General features: G+C 42.0%; 3 protein-coding genes and 1 long non-coding RNA gene across 6 annotated transcripts; 2 read left to right on the forward strand and 2 right to left on the reverse strand.

The window, feature by feature from the left end:
• The first annotated feature begins 78 nt into the window (after window positions 1-78).
• Window positions 79-12,397, forward strand: LOC135340262 (LIM domain kinase 1-like). 2 transcript variants are annotated; one of them, XM_064536584.1, is made up of 21 exons: window positions 79-125; window positions 5,484-5,578; window positions 5,678-5,802; window positions 6,257-6,350; window positions 7,143-7,278; window positions 7,663-7,775; window positions 7,829-7,963; window positions 8,199-8,336; window positions 8,471-8,564; window positions 8,614-8,879; window positions 9,113-9,257; window positions 9,625-9,711; window positions 9,764-9,854; window positions 10,004-10,047; window positions 10,112-10,171; window positions 10,228-10,293; window positions 10,636-10,736; window positions 10,792-10,897; window positions 11,124-11,171; window positions 11,314-11,417; window positions 12,154-12,393. In XM_064536584.1, the coding sequence occupies exons 3-21, from the start codon at window positions 5,685-5,687 to the stop codon at window positions 12,278-12,280; spliced, it is 2,073 nt and encodes a 690-aa protein (XP_064392654.1). In that variant the 5' UTR covers window positions 79-125; window positions 5,484-5,578; window positions 5,678-5,684; the 3' UTR covers window positions 12,281-12,393. The 2 variants fall into 2 exon arrangements, with proteins under 2 accessions (XP_064392654.1, XP_064392655.1); XM_064536585.1 differs by lacking the exon at window positions 79-125 and having other exon boundaries at window positions 5,490-5,578; window positions 12,154-12,397.
• LOC135340261 (uncharacterized) lies at window positions 126-3,813 on the forward strand. Of its 2 annotated transcripts, XM_064536583.1 has the most exons (8): window positions 126-244; window positions 294-782; window positions 876-1,325; window positions 1,381-1,524; window positions 1,646-2,190; window positions 2,290-2,392; window positions 2,443-2,745; window positions 2,826-3,813. In XM_064536583.1, the coding sequence occupies exons 2-8, from the start codon at window positions 354-356 to the stop codon at window positions 3,762-3,764; spliced, it is 2,913 nt and encodes a 970-aa protein (XP_064392653.1). In that variant the 5' UTR covers window positions 126-244; window positions 294-353; the 3' UTR covers window positions 3,765-3,813. The 2 variants fall into 2 exon arrangements, with proteins under 2 accessions (XP_064392653.1, XP_064392652.1); XM_064536582.1 differs by having other exon boundaries at window positions 132-782.
• On the reverse strand, window positions 3,926-5,487 carry LOC135340263 (uncharacterized). Its single transcript, XM_064536586.1, has 2 exons — window positions 5,114-5,487; window positions 3,926-5,013 (listed from the first exon to the last, which is right to left on the reverse strand). The coding sequence occupies exons 1-2, from the start codon at window positions 5,373-5,375 to the stop codon at window positions 3,926-3,928; spliced, it is 1,350 nt and encodes a 449-aa protein (XP_064392656.1). The 5' UTR covers window positions 5,376-5,487.
• A 1,965-nt stretch (window positions 12,398-14,362) lies between the features above and the next one.
• On the reverse strand, window positions 14,363-15,169 carry LOC135340264 (uncharacterized). The gene is made up of 3 exons (XR_010396280.1): window positions 14,955-15,169; window positions 14,767-14,862; window positions 14,363-14,630 (listed from the first exon to the last, which is right to left on the reverse strand). It is a non-coding gene; the product is annotated as an uncharacterized LOC135340264 (long non-coding RNA).
• Window positions 15,170-16,836: the final 1,667 nt, after the last annotated feature.

Here is a 16,836-nt window from a genome sequence, read left to right on the forward strand (position 1 = left end):
CCTCTAATTCCAGGCCTAGGGCGTCTTTTTGGTTTTTGATACTCGAGGCCAGAGGTAATCAAAAGGAGGGCGTGGTTGTTTACTAGTTTAGATTGTGAGTGAAGTCACAGAGCAGCTAGCTAGCCTCCACAAACTAGCCTCGAGACCAGCCGTTCGTTATCTGAAAGAACGCCTGGTCAAGTTCCAATGTAGCACTCGTTCTATGGTCCAGGAATTTCTTGGACCGATAATTGCCCGCAACAAGGTGTGAAAACCATAATTATTTACCTGTGAATATCATTATGACGTTACAGCAACGGCAGCTAGCTAGCTTGGACCATTCAACGTACTTGCTGCCTGTACTGTGAGACACTATGAGTGTAGCTATAGCTCATCAGAAAATGGACCATTACACTTGCTGCCTGTGTAAATCAACGCTTCCTAGTGATAAGAGGACAAGGAGAAAACTGCATGGAGAAAGTTGCAAGGAAGTAAAAGAGCAATTACAAGGCATCTCAGTTGTTCCATTGGCCAACTTTGAAGAGACAAGTGACCCAACTGCATACTTATGCCGCAAATGTGAGCAACAGGTCATATCCTTTGGTAATTGGACTGCAAAAGCAACTGCACTGAAGAAATGTATTGAAACTCTTCTTTCTCAGCTACATTGCACTCGAAAAAGATCCATTTCCGCAGATGCTCAGTCAAGTACGCCAAAACAACCACGTTTATCACTAGGCCCTATTAGGCCTAGCAGTTCATATATTCCTCCTGCAGAGAGTCAGAAATCACCAGATGTCAAGGTATTGCTGATGCATGGAACTTTATCATATCATGCGTATATATATATATAGTTGCGTATAGTATTGATTATTGTTCGTTCTCGTGGTATATAGGTTAGAATCAATTACAAATCCGGACCAAAAGAACTCAAGATATGCACTCCTGCGAGGAAAACAGGCATCAAACGTTTTGCACGGAAAAGTTATAAGTCACTGGCATCAACTATGGTCAATTCTAAGGATACTTTGAAACCAATTGTCTCAGAAGTGTGTCTTAAAATTAAAAAAGAGATGAAAAGCCTTAGCTCTGACCAATACGACTCCATTTTAAGGGACAGGATTGAAGCAGTAAAGTGTTTCAGCTGGGAAACAGTGATTTTGGATATGGAAAAAATGATTCCTACTCTACTTTCTTTATTGAGACAAGTAGTTCCACAACCAGCTAAGCATAAACCATTGATTTGTTTCTTAGCATCCCTACTAATAAAGTCGCGACACAAGCGCATGGGGCTGGTACAGCGTGCAACTTCAATCATGTTGTATGGAAATGGATCTAACAAACAGGTAATAATACAAACATATATTCCTATATAACTTCTATATATCTATCCTACTTCAGATCTACATGAACCTTCAGCCTCTCAACATATGTTTGTCTTATCAAGGGACACTCAATCTTGTGGAAGCAATCAGTGAGGGGTATGATGTGGCTGTTGAATATTGGGGAGATGAATTAAAAGAGAAGTTAACGTCACTTGAGCAAGTAAGTATGCGACATTGTGTGATGCATGTATATACGTATCATAAGAAGGTTGGCCGCAAATTATAACAATTATTGATTATACAGTTATATATATGCAAGTGCATGTATAATTATTGTGCAGGTTGATGGGTGTAGCTCAATCCCAATCACTCACCGAAAGCTTGCACCAGCCTTTTTAAGGGATAATGACGACGACTCTGACTCTGATAGTCACAATTATGCCCCAGATTTCAGTCCTTTGTCGGATATGGAATTTGAAAATTTTGAATTGTTTTCTGAAGATAGTTCATGTGATGACACACACGATGTTCAAGCGAAAGATAACGAAGCTGACAGTAATGACTCAGAAGTGCAGCAAACAGATGATGATGACGATTCGTTGTCCGGACAAGAAGATTTAGATCCCACACAAGCCGATTCGTCATGGAATGGCTTCAAGATCGTGGGTGATAATATTGATAAAAATATCAAACCATCTTTTCAGCGTCACGAAATTAAAGGAAAATCCCTCCACTATTTTCATTCGTACGCAGTGAAGGATAGAGTGGACCTATCTTCCCTCAGTGATACTACTCCAGAAATATGTGACCCTGACCCAAGCATGCTTGTGCCGTGTGCAGACGATATATCTTGCATATTGAAAGAAATAGAAATTCTTCTGTCCAGGTATAATTATGTGGTATATAATTGTACTATAAGACTATTGTATGCATGCATGCATGCATGGTTCCATATACGTATAATGTATAACTATAATTATTATAGGGTTATTGTTCAGCACATGGAAGGATACAAAGATCAAGCAACGAAAATAATATGGCATATACAAAGCAAGCAAAACAAGGAGATGGCTCTAAAGTCTCTAGTGGTAATTTAAAATTGTTATGCCACATTATACATAATTTGGTTCGTTTTTAGGTGCCACTTGGGGTACTCCTTCACAATGAAAATAAGCTTAATGAAATGTGTAAGATCCTGGAACACTGTGTGAAGTTTGTTCCTACCCGACCAGCTGAAGGAAAGTACATTCTTCCTAATGGGAGTATACTCGACTTTGATGATACACGATTCTTCAAAATACTTCTTGGTGGCGACCAACTAACAGTGGCCAGAGTACGTGGTGCCCAAGCACTTCGAATGTCACAAGACAAGGCTAAAGACCGACTAGAAGGGATCGTTCCAGTAGTCGAGGATTGGCATGCCAGAATGACACTCATGAAGGTAAGAAAAATGGATATAAAAACTGCATGTGTGTAATTGTAGAACTCGGATTGTTTTATTTATGCATTTGTTCAATTTAGACTATATGGCAACGGCTTTATTCTGTGAAGTCATCACGGGATAAAGGGACTATGTACCAACTGAGAAATTTGATTAATAGGACATCTGTACCAACTGATCCTTGTGACAACATGAACTCTGCTGAAGATTACTTCTTGCTGCTGGTGCATACACATGCCATTGCTGCTGCAAAGGAAATACTTTCATACACCTCGATGGATTCAGTTTCAGATCTTGCCAAAGCAATCACAACCAACTTTACATACGTTTCACATCTAGATTTTTCTCAGCAAACTACTGAAAAACAGAAGACAGTAGATGATAGTGTACATTTATACGCAGTTGAACTATTGACCCTAGGATTGTTGTGGCATGGCTTCCATGATGCCATCAAAGAGGGTGATGGGGAACGAATCATGAGGTATTGGAAGTTTTTGTTAATTCTATTTAAGTCGACCAATCACCCCAATTATGCTAAAGAGGCAGTGAATTTGTTGCTGCAATACAACTACTTGTTTTCTGAAAGGCAAAAGTCTCAACTTCTTTGGAGTAGATGCGTAAATACACGAGGGCTCCCTGGAACCAACATTCCGTGTGATCTTCACATGGAACATCTTAACAGAAGACTAAAGACAGTGCTAAGGAATATGGGAGCAAATGTCAACGACAAAACCGTTACAAAAGCTGGGAAGTGTATTGCTGTTGTGCAACGTGTCTGTCAAGCTTTTGAGGAACAAACTTCTTCTACGGCCTCACGCTCTGACAATCACCCCTACCCTAAATTTGGGAAGGACTTTGACATGGTGCTGAACGTTCTCGAACAAGAAAGAGTCTTTACGTATACAGCAAACAGAAAACATGATACTTTCAGTTTTTCTAAAGGACTACTCGTAAAACTATCTAAGAAGCAGCTTCTCAATAAAGTCCAGACTAGCATTGACCAGATATATTTGGTGTAACGAACAGTCAATTTATGTCCTCTATCATTGTTATTATTAATATGCAAAACTTGTCGTCAACATTATACTAACATATACATATGCATTAATTAGAATCATACGTAACTGATTTAATTTCAGTCATGATGCCAATCAGGCATGTATACCTAGCATAATTTCAGTTAATCAAACTTCTCACAAGACAATACACATAAATCACAGCATCTAGATCGGCTCATTCTTACTGAACCATCGTAATACTTCAAAAAACCTTCGAACAGAAGTTTTCGCCTACAAACAGTAGCATTGCTCACATACTCTTTTAGTCTTTCAGAAGAATGTTGTCCACCCTTTCCTTCAAACAAGGTTGCTTTAGCATCTAAACCGTCTCGACCAGCACGACCAGTCTCCTGGACATATTCTTCCATGTTTGATGGTAACCCCCAATGAAAAATTTGTCGAATATCAGAACAATCTATGCCAAGCCCAAAAGCTGATGTGGCAATTATTAATCGCAGCTTCATTCCAGTTCCTAAAAATGATGATATCACTTGCTCTTTCTTTTCAGATGTCTGAACACTGCTAAACATATCAAACAGCCGGTATTCTGAAAGATTTGGGTACCCAGGAGGATCTGTCATATCTTCACCAAGCTTGCGTGTTAAAGCAATGTATAAATCCGAACAATCCCTATATCTGCGAACAAATACCACAGTTTTTGGGTACGCAGTTCGTTTTCGGCACAGCCCGTAACACAAATCCTCACTCAACCTTTCAAGATCAATCTTTGGTTCTAACGTATAGAAGATATTACCACGATCAGGGGGTAATGCAACCAATACTGGCTCCTTCATACTTAGTCGTTTGGATACAATATTAAAGGTTTCTATAGTGGCAGTAGCTGTGAGAGCCATCACGTTAACTTCAGTGGGTATGATACTGCGTAAGTCACCAAGTGCTGCAAAGGCTCTTCTAAATTGATCCCCCCATGTTTTAACACAGTGGGCTTCATCCACTATTAATGCCACAAGCTTCTTCATGTACACTTCACTCTGGAGCATATCTCTATATCGAGCATTGTTCATAATGTTCTCTGGAGTTATAAAAACTAACTGCACTACTCCATCGAGCACTCTCTTTGTTGCTTCTTGGTCAAGTTGTGCCTCTCCTACAAATTCTGCTTTCAAACCGCTCCGAGTAAATTTAGAACTTTGATCAACCATGAGAGACGACAAAGGGCTGATACACAAAACAATACTTCCAGACGAATCTGCATGTGGAACGTTATAATGTAATCTGTTATAATTGGCATTCATATTACTTACTATAATGCAAAAAATTAATCTGCATTCATTACTTAGATCTATTACCTTTCAGTTTGTCAAATACAAGTGGCAGAACGGCATATATGATAGATTTTCCATATCCAGTAGGGAGTGATACAAATATGTCATGGCCTTCAACAAACTTGAGGACAGCTTCCAACTGTTTATCTTTGAGACTTTCTATTCCTAGTTGTCGGGCACTGTCAGATATAGCTGCAGCTACTCTCTTCTCCATCTCTATTTCTTCACACTGCAAACACATGCACACCCCCGTAGTATTGTTGTGTTTGCGGTTACCGCAATGCATGCCGCAATCATGTCGTAACTAACCACTCGCTGACTCAGCTAGAACGAGTGCTACATTGGAACTTGACCAGGCGTTCTTTCAGATAACGAACGGCTGGTCTCGAGGCTATCCACAAACAACAATTGCAGGCTGCAGAATAATACAGAAGATCAGGTGCTGCATACATCATCACTGTGTAATCCTACCTTCTTGGCTTCTACAAGGTGAGCTAGTCAAGTTCTATATCCACTCAGCTAGCTAGCTATATTTCAGATACTACCACAGTATGACATACAGTGTTGAAATGTGTGTTCAACATGCAGGGTGACCATGAGTGTCAGCACTGGTGCACTGATCCGCCCTGTGGTGCCTAGCCCGACGGAGCTGGTCAGGATGAAGAGTCTGGAGTGCACACCGACACGGAGACTCAGTGGACAGTCTGGTAAAGGTAAGGACGAGAATAAGACTGTGGTCAACCTGACCTTGCAGCATCATATTGGTATGAGAAGTGATTTATATATCTATGGCTTGTTGTAGCTGCCTGGTTTATTGTAGCCAGCTGCTGTGTTTGTGAGTTCGAGTCTAATTCCCAGTAGTGTACACTAGTAGTGGCGTGGGTGGTCGTTAACAGTTGCCCTCTAGACATAACTCATTGTCAAGGTCTATTAGACAAGCAATGCTAACCCGGCACAATGACTGCACACAATATCCCCCGGATATGGTGTGTTTGATCGAGAGTATTGCTGTTTCAGTTTGGGTAATTATTGTTCATTAGTGTTGGTCAGTAAAATTGGCAGGCCCCCAATAATTGGTTAACCAATCGGTTATTAATCCATTACACACTTTATATCACCAAAGCTATTTTTGACAGTAAATTCTTCATATTCTATTCTCCCTTGTAGTTGAGAAATGCAGTCGCTGCGGGGCTTTGTTTCCGTCCAATGGAGTGACAGTGCTCGAGGCTATGGGCTGCCTCTGGCACCTGCAGTGCTTCAGGTAACCGTACGAACTAGCTCTGTCAATAGTCACGTGAGTAGAGAGAGGTGGGGGTGAGTTGTGTGTACAGTGGCGTTTGTAAGAGAGAGGTGGGGGTGAGTGTGTGTGCAGTGACGTGTGTAGAGAGAGGTGGGGGTGAGTGTGTGTGCAGTGATGTGTGTAGAGAGAGGTGGGGGTGAGTGTGTGTGCAGTGATGTGTGTAGAGAGAGGTGGGGGTGAGTGTGTGTGCAGTGACGTGTGTAAGAGAGAGGTGGGGGTGAGTGTGTGTGTAGTGGTGTACCTAGCATTTATTTTTGAAGTTGTAGCTATTTTAAATCCTCTATCTCAAATTCGCCTCTTTTGTGGTAGTAAACTATAGGCCTAAGAGGTGGTTATTTTTGTGCCAGTGTTGCACATGTATATGTACATGTAGATATATAATTATAGTACGTACGTGGGCGGGCATATCCCTGAGTTTACATGGTTTAGTGGTCTTTAGTTATTGTTCTAGTGATTCTACTGCATTGCTGGCAATTATGGTTTGCCATAAAAGTGCTTTAGGGAAACCATATTCAGAGATACTCAATTAAAATCGGCTGCAAATGGCAGATGCATTAATTTCTATAAGTTAATTGTCAACTTGTTTTTCGCAAAATGTACTCTTTCTCTGTTGTCTAAAGCTATTTGATTGTTGTTCTTGCAATCTCTTGTAAACAGATACTGATAGTGCTACTGACAACCTTTGATTGCAAATAGCAACAGTCAGTATAATTTTCCCCACTTCAACCCCCACCCCCCTACCCCCTCGTACAGATGTTGCGTGTGTTTGGACCCCCTGCCAGAGAGCTACTATGAGATAGGAGGGCAGGCATACTGTATGGACCACTATTACGAGAAGTCAGCTCACAAGTGTCAGATCTGCTCAGACTACGTCACTGGACCAACAATGGTACAGTGATGTGTGCATTTACACAGTGTAATAATAAGGAACAATGAACTATTGTTGATTGCTGAAGTTGCTTACTCAGTGCATAATTATATATTGGCTGTGGTAGCTTGTCACCTATAAGAACCTTCGTACTTTAGAATAATTAGTTGTGTATGCATGTGTGTGTTGAAGCAGAAACAAAACATGAGATTACTGAATAACAGCATTCCATCACTCTGTCTTACCGTACACACACACACACACACACACACACACACACACACACACACACACACACACACACACACACACACACACACACACACACACACACACACACACACCACTCCACACACACACACATACGCACACCACTCCACACACATTACACACCCACACACACAGACTGTGGGCATGTCTCGGATGTTCCACCCAGAGTGCTTCACATGCTCTCGTTGTGGGATCCCTCTCGGTGAGAAGGATCCCTACACTCTGTGGTCCACAGGTCAACTCTACTGGTAGGTCTATCGTATGTTAGCTATCTAGTGTTTCTATCTCCCTGTCGCTGCAGCTGTGAGTGCTGCCAGTGTGAGGAGTGTGAGGGTGTGGAGAGTGTGGATGGTGTGGAGGGGGCGGACAGGGGGAGGGGCTCCTCTATACAGCATATCAAAATACCACTCGTGTACAAGAAACCCGTCAAATTTAGGTAAGTTTTTTTATACAGTCATGTACACTATGTACACCAATTAATAGTGACAATAGATGACTTGTACCTGGCTAAATTCGGTTGTCCACATCCTGTTGACTGGTGCAGCATCCTGTTTACTGGTGCAGCATCCATTAAAACTGGCTTCTTTTATTATTTCTAGCTTGAAGTGGTTCCCTATATATTATAACATACGTTATGTTCACTAGTGACCTCCCTCCCCTCTGCCTCACAGATTGGAGGGTGAGGTTCCGAGTCATGTCATGCGTGAGGAGAGGTACCAGATGTTGGGGGGTGCTCCAGGGTTCACGACCCCTCAACTCCCTCGGCCAGGACAGCCACTCTCACACAAAAACTCACTCAAAATTGAAAAGTGAGTCAGAATGGCATAGAATTCAGACGGTAGCTTTGACAGATCAATTTGAAAGCACCTTTCATGACATTTTACAGATTTCTTTCTAGGAAACGGAAGGCTATTGACATTTTTCACCCACCACATACACATAGACTCCCCAGAATTTTGGCTGGCACTCCGCTAAAGATTGGTGATGACATTCTGGAGATTAACAAAGTGCCCATAGTGGACCAGGACCAACAAGAGGTCAGAGTTCAATCATCAATGACCTTTGACCCTTAGCATACCCCCACAGATCAACGCACTGATGCACGCCTACTCAGACTGTATCTACGTCACTATTGAGCGACAGAAACACTCTCCTCTAGCACATACTAATAAAGTTGCTGATATCATCGAAACAACAGATAGCATACGACCTGACCCATTGCCACGACGACCACAGCCGGTCCCTCGTAGAAGGCTGTTGTCCAAGAAACCTGTGCCCACCCCCCGGAGCCCTAGACCCCCTGTGGTGCTCAGGAAGAAGTCAGTAGATTACAGACCAGCTTCAGAGTTAAAGTAAGCTACACGTGCCTGTGTGCTTGGTGCCTGTTCAGTCTCTATAATACATCAATTATTGCTAGCTCCTACTGAATCCGTATGTATGTCAGCTCAGAATTTTATTGCTTGGCTAATTTTAGTGCAGCACCCTCACCTTCACGCACACACCCACACACACACATCCCACACACAGCTCACCCACACCAAACACTCCACACACACCCCACACCACACACATCCCACACACACAGCTCACCCACTGGGCCCAGTCGCATGTGGCGCACTCAGTCCATCCCTGCTCTGGATGGCAAGGCTGACTACACTCACTGCTTCAGGTTGAACGACCTCGAGCAAGGAGAGCTACTAGGGGAAGGCTTCTATGGATCAGTCTACAAGGTAGTGGGGTCAGATAGTAATACTGTATAACGGATATATTTTGAGGGTATAAACTTTCACCGTTGGAAAGATTTTCGCGGAACAGCAGCCTTTTTGCAGCATGCATGCATGTGATGTTACATTCATGAGTACAAATGTTTGTGGTGCATGCTTGATCAGCTTTATACCCATGAAATATACCTGCTATACTATGACTATACGATAGTTGAACTGATGCTAATCTCGGAAACCTTGGTAATATTGATTCACACTTAGCTAGTTTTAATGTGTGCACGAGGATGATGAATAATTGATCTGTGTGCATTGACTATTCACCCTGTTTATTATCTGATGATCAGTTTCATTGATTGCCCCTCCTCTTGTGCAGGTCAAGCATCGCTACACTCAGCAGGTGATGGTGATGAAAGAAATGCGCCACGCCTCCAAGGAAGCCAAGCTCTCATTCTTGAAAGAAGTAAGATTCCCTTGCATATAACTGTATGTCACACTTGCTAACCATGGCACAGGTTCAGATGCTCAAGACTCTTAATCATCCAAATATTTTACAGTTTATTGGTATTCTGTACAGAGAGGGCAAAGTCCTAGTGCTCATCACAGGTACACACCACCCACTACACACACACCACCACCCACGTATACACACACACCACCCACGTACACACACACACCACCACCCACGTACACACACACACCACCACCCACGTATACACACACACCACCACCCACGTATATACACACACACACAGAGTTTGCTGATGGTGGAACGCTAAGAAAGACCATCAGTGATACTGTAAGTGATTACTGTGCTAATTTCAGGGGCAGATGATAAATACCCGTTGATTACTTCTCCTCAGGAGCAGCCGTTTCCATGGGATACGAGAGTCTTCATTGCTAGAGACATAGCCAATGGAATGGTGAGTATATTAGCGTAACTCATGTTATACTCAGTTTATTGTTGAACACTTTGCAGAGCTACTTGCATAACGAGGGCATCTTACATCGCGACCTCACGTCTGAAAACTGTCTCCTAAGAAAAGTATGAACTACAATATCTGCTTGTATACATGTGTGTTTGAGTGTGTGTGTGTGTGTGTGTGTGTGTGTGTGTGTGTGTGTGTGTGCGTGCGTGCGTGCGTGCGTGCGTGCGTGCGTGCGTGCGTGCGTGCGTGCGTGCGTGCGTGCGTGCGTGCGTGCGTGCGTGCGTGCGTGCGTGCGTGCGTGCGTGCGCGTGCGTGCATGTGGGTGTGTGTGTGTGTGTGTGTGTGTGTGCGTGCATGGTTGAGTGGGTGTGTTTGTGTTTAAGTGGGTGTTGTTTTGTCGTTGCATTATAACAGAGTTTAATTAACTAATTAACCCTTCTCTTTAATATTACTTGCAGGACATGTCGGCTGTGGTAGCTGATTTTGGTCTGGCACGCGTGTTTAGAGATAATGATGACATTGATAGCAGTCGGTCTCCAGAGCACACCAAGAAGAGGAGGTACGTGCATGGATACAGTGTGTGTGTGTCACGTAACCACACCCCCTGCCCCTAGGATGACGGTGGTGGGTACACCGTACTGGATGGCACCTGAGATGCTGAGGGGGGAACTCTACAATGAGAAAGTTGATATCTTCTCCTTTGGGATTGTCCTCTGTGAAGTGAGTGTATTCTGTACATTCTAAACCAAACTACATGCACACGTAGCTCTTGTAAATACTTGTGTCATACATGTAGTTTCGTAAATTATGTTCAGTGCATACCGTGATTATTTATGAAAAATTCCCCCATCCGAAAATTGCCCATTATATTGGCGTATGGAATTTCTTTAGCTGCAATTGATGGTCTCTGTTGCATGCTCTTACAATGTGCCTACCTCCCTCCCAGATCATCACACGACTACAGGCAGATCCAGAGGAGCTACCTAGACTAGGGGTGAGTGTGTGGGTGGGTGTGGGTGTGTGTGGGGGGGGGTGTGTGTGTGTGGGTGTGGGTGGGTGGGTGGATGAGAGAGGGTGAGTGTGTTTGTGTTTTGATCGTGCGTAGTGTCACATTGGGTATCGTGGTTGATGTACAGAACTTTGGACTGGACACGAAGCAACTGGCTACACTCATTGGGGACTGTCCCTTACCACTCTATGACCTCGCCACCAAGGCTTGCAACATGGACCCTGACAGAAGGCACGTAAAGACACTTGCATTTGTTAAATACGAAATTCAAGTTATAGCAGCTGAAAGAGTAAAAATAATTATGTTTAAATCTAACATTTTATTGCGGCCATAATTTGTCATTAATATTTTTCGGCCTTGGACCATGGGCTATATCCATGGTATTTGGCCCAAATTGGCAAATTTTTTCATCTCCCAAATATGAACCAGAGGAGGTTAGAAGGAGTTGAGGTCACGTGCAAAAATATCAATTAAAGCTATAAATGTGCTGAGTCGTCACTATTATTGTGTCTAGTCAGTAGTTTAGTTATACACAAGATATCAAGAGCTAGAGATGAGCAATAAAAGATCCAGAGGATCACCTACATGCCAGACCTCCTGTTTAATCCAGTAAGAGAAGCCTCATCTCCGTAGATCTAGTACTTTGGCTAGGAGAAACCTTAGTAGAGATTTTTAAATCAGAAGCAGGTGCAGTGATCAATGTTGTACAGCTTGGAGTGAGGAAGGAGTCAGATTGCTCATTTCCAGTAGCTATCTGTGAAATTGCTGACAAAAATAGCGCTGACTCAGCACATTTACACATTTATAGCTTTAATTGATATTTTGCACGTGATCTCAACTTCCTTCCAACCTCCTCTGAATATGAACATTGATGATACCATTTGAAGGTATCTTTCTAAGCTTCAAAAAATCATTGAAATTATATTGTCTGAGTAGCCGCGCTAACTGATTATTGTCCCCACCCCAGGCCTGACTTCTACCTGATTGAGCATGGTCTCAACTCTTTACTGACAGAGATACGATCAGGAAGAAAACATTACCAAACAAATGACTTTCGTTCTCTACTGACCTCCCCAAATCATCTACTATTATAGCACTAGCTCACATGCATTCTTGTTACATTCTTGTTACACTGTCTCATATTCCTTATATGCCCTTTTATTATAATTATGCTTTGTTGCATGTTTGAGCAAAAGATCAAACAAACCACAGTGCAAATATATGGCATATTGCACAGTCAAGGCTAGTACATCAAAGCTAACAAGTTACCACAGTGCAATAATTATGCCATATTGTATTTGCACAGCCAGAAAGCTTGGAAGAAAGTTGGAATGATCTCATTCCTACAACTCTCCTTTTTAATTGTGGTATCAAAATAAGAGATGAGTATGAACTCATTATAACTAATACTTCTCCCGTGCAACAAATCAGTCATTGCATAATCGCTCATGCAATATTGAACTAATTACACACATTGAAATGATAATGAACATTACATAATCAGAAGAAGAAATGTAGTTTAACAAGATGCTCTTAGAGCATTCACCCTGTGCGTTGCACGGCGGCAAAACGGATACAATAACTTTTCATCGTAATTACCTTATTATTAATCATGGGATGATGGTGAATCTACAGAGGATTTCAGGTTGGTTGGCAGAAGTTAAAAGTTGAAGTGCACTCAACCATGACCACACACTGTGTGTTTCTTCCTGCTAGTGGTCATGGTTGACTGCACTTCAACTTAACTTCTGCCAACCAACCTGAAATCCTCTGTAAGTGTAACAACACACATTCAAAGCTTTTGCGCTAGACCCTCAGAGAAGAAGTGAGTGGGATCTTGGATCTGCATGTAGTGTAACTTAGTATGAGAGCATAATTCTCCAGCATACAACAATTCTTAAAGAATTGTATGTATGCTGGAGAAATCCTATAACAGGGGCGGATCCAGGACGAAACATTTTTAAAAGGTCAACTGTTTTTTCAAGCCCAATCAGTGTAGCTTTTCTGGTCAATCTACAGTGATCACTGGTCTTCTAGCAAGAAAGGGGGGGGGGCACATGCCCTTTGTGCCATGCATGAACTGGATCCGCGCCACAGTAAAAGGCTCTCCAACAAAATTTATGTAATCCTAAAATCCTGTAGGCTGGCTCCCAATTCTTCTGTTTTACTGCTGATTCTTTGAGGATCTGTCTCCATAGGTACCAACTTCCCCAGCCAAATTTCAGGAACAAAACATGGGGGCGTTAGCCCGCCACCGAAGGAGGAAACTTTTGGGGAATTCACAATGATTTACCATATAGAGGGTAATTTTCGTGGTTTTTGTGGTTGAAGGTCTGACCACGAATGTACCTGCAGTGCAAGCTCCAACCACGAAAATATTACCCACGAAAGGTCTCATGCTGAACCACGAATATTTTGTCCCCCGAAAATTACCTGTGGTGTAAAGCTCTATTAAATCCCCACCATTAATTGGTCACGTGATATGATGGAGACACACATCTGAACCAAGAATCAGCGGCTATGAATATTATTGCTCTATTACTAGTCATGTTAGCCTTGACTCCAGCCCCTTCAATAGGCCTGGAATCGAGGCTATATAGTCATGTTATCTATCTCTATGGTGCATGTAACAACACTCCTCAGGTTTTTATAGATTCCCGGCTGGTCAATAGCCGAGGGTTACCACTTTAGTGCTCTAAGTTGAAATTGAGGAGTTTGAAATCCGGTTGGAAACCATAAAGTCATTTTGAAATCATGTATATACATATCAAAATCTCGTACCGTACTTCTTCTCCCTTCTAATAAGGCGCTACATGGAGATTTCTCCCAAGCATAAGGCACCATGCATATAAATGTATTGGCTATCTTGTTTTGCATACACTAGCCTCAAAAACAAAAGCGGCGCCTTATTTAGAAGCAGTACGGTATGCTAAAAACACTAGTTACCTGTTGCCAGCTCCTCGACAAGTGACACTATGTAGCATTATCATGCTATAATTATTGCATACTCAAGTGACGAAAGGAAGACTAGCTGATCAGAACTTATTTCACTCATCAAATTAGGCTCAATTAATACTGCAAAACCACCAGAGGACTCCTATCAGAATCCTGCAGCCTCAAACTGATGATATTAAAATCATATTCATGACACATGCACAGGCTAATTTACCACAGACTGAGTGTAATCGCACATTCATTTAAAATTTTGCAACAATATAATTGCCATTGTGGCGATCTACAAGGTTCTTTTCGCTATATATACAGTAAATTGAATCAGTTTATCAGCTCTATAGCTTGTCAAATCTCAGGCGTTAAATCATTTCCACCATCCATAGTAGTGCTGGGATTCAGCAGGGATCGCTGCTTTCCCTGTGGAACAACTGGATCCAACGCAAAATGAGGTATCTTTACCCTTGAGTTTCATGCAAACGCATTCCACTTCGTCTGCAAAATCAAAATAATTATATACATAATTAACCTAATACATCTTATAAGAATACGTTTATACATAGTATATATATAGCTATTCCAAATTGCACTTGCGATATAAATTATTGCATGCAGTTATGTGCAGACTCACCATTATGATTAGGCAGAGTAGTACTTTTGGCAGCTTGAATCGCACTGAGCAGCTCTTGAATGCGAACATTCTGAAGCCTGGAATCCTCTTGTTGACCTAATGGTCAGTAAAATTCATCAAGTTGTTGCTATACATATTAAAGTCTATATATATATACATGTATATATGGGATAATGCGTATATCATACCTGAATTAGGCATGGCTGTTACCATTGCTGCCACAGCAACCACGAGAAAAGCAACAATGACAAAACCCTTCATTCTTTAAAGTCCACTCAGTTTGTTGTAGATATAGGCTCAGTTGTTCAGCTTCGATTCTAAATCAATCTGTGACTGGGTGTAGCACTGCATGAGCCTTTACTTATATACTGACAGAAAGGAGTTCCTCAAACCAGACTGACCCTATTAGTGCACAGCTCTCTTGCATGGTCACAAATGTGCAGAACCTCCCCCCAAAAATAATTATGGCTTGCCCTTTAGATCTATAATTATACCTGGAAGTAAACTGAGTGCGCACCATTATTCTTGATACTATTGGGTTGGTTTCAGACAAGACAATTTGTCTAAGATACATGCATGCGATTAATCTGAGCCCACATTCAAAATTCCTGATATAGATCTATTGGGTTCGTAATTACCGCCAATTAGCTGTGGTAACAGCATACAGCTTATTCCTGGAAGTCATTTGAGCCTCACGATCAATATTCCTGAAGCCTACTAGGATTGGCATTACTCTTGTAGCTTTTAGCACTTTCCACGTATTTTCTCCCATTTTTATCTCTGCAGGGAAGGATCACAGCTAGTTTGTAGAGCCATTGTTTTGTATGATTGCATGTGTGTTATGAGATTCAACATGCATAGATATAAAAAGTGCAATGGCTGGTGGTTAGGCCACGTCTTTACCCCCAAGTACTTAATTAGGGGAGCAATAGAAACACCTTATTATTATTTACTTAGCGGGGTTGCATTTTGCCTAACCCTAATTAAGTATCGCACTTCCGGTACCAGACAAGTATTACAAGACTCGCAAACCGTCACTGTTGCACGGCAAACAGTAGCCTCGAATCCACATGGATTCAAGGCTAGGCGAACAGTAGACTGGTTAAACTCCGTGTATAGAGACTCGTGCAACGTTTGCCACGATATTTGTGGTAGGATCAATATATACGCCCTTTACAGAACACTGCATGTACTTGAATAGAGCTTTGGATGTTGTTAACCCGAGGCGTGTGGGTGCTTGAAACAATGGCAACTCAAGTGGCTAGACCGCATGCGATTACCACAAGATCATTGATAGTGACGTAACACTAGAAAACTCTATGCTAAATCTATAAGTATCACGTACAGTATACTGACGTCACGAAAACCACAAGTCACTACACAGAGCTAGAGTTTGACCCCAGTCTACGTGCAACAGTGACGGCTTGCGAGTCGGAGGCTGTGGTAACTCTATATAGATCCTACAGGTGGTAGCTGAACAATACATTGCATGAATTCACCCTCACACTCATGCATGAAATAAGATCGAAGGCTGTGGTAACTCTATATAGATCCTACAGGTGGTAGCAACATTGCATGAATTCACCCTCACACTCATGAAATAAGATCGAAGGCTGTGGTAACTCTATATAGATCCTACAGGTGGTAGCAACAATACATTGCATGAATCCACCCTCACACTCATGAAATAAGATCGAAGGCTGTGGTAACTCTATATAGATCCTACAGGTGGTAGCAACATTGCATGAATTCACCCTCACACTCATGAAATAAGATCGAAAGGCTGTGGTAACTCTATATAGATCCTACAGGTGGTAGCAACAATATACATTGCATGAATTCACCCTCACACTCATGAAATAAGATCGAAGGCTGTGGTAACTCTATATAGATCCTACAGGTGGTAGCAACAATACATTGCATGAATTCACCCTCACACTCATGCATGAAATAAGATCGAAGGCTGTGGTAACTCTATATAGATCCTACAGGTGGTAGCAACATTGCATGAATCCACCCTCACACTCATGCATGAAATAAGATCGAAGATTATTATAATTGATTACTCAG

Source organism: Halichondria panicea, chromosome 8, assembly GCF_963675165.1.
Source record: "Halichondria panicea chromosome 8, odHalPani1.1, whole genome shotgun sequence".
Lineage (NCBI taxonomy): Eukaryota > Metazoa > Porifera > Demospongiae > Suberitida > Halichondriidae > Halichondria > Halichondria panicea.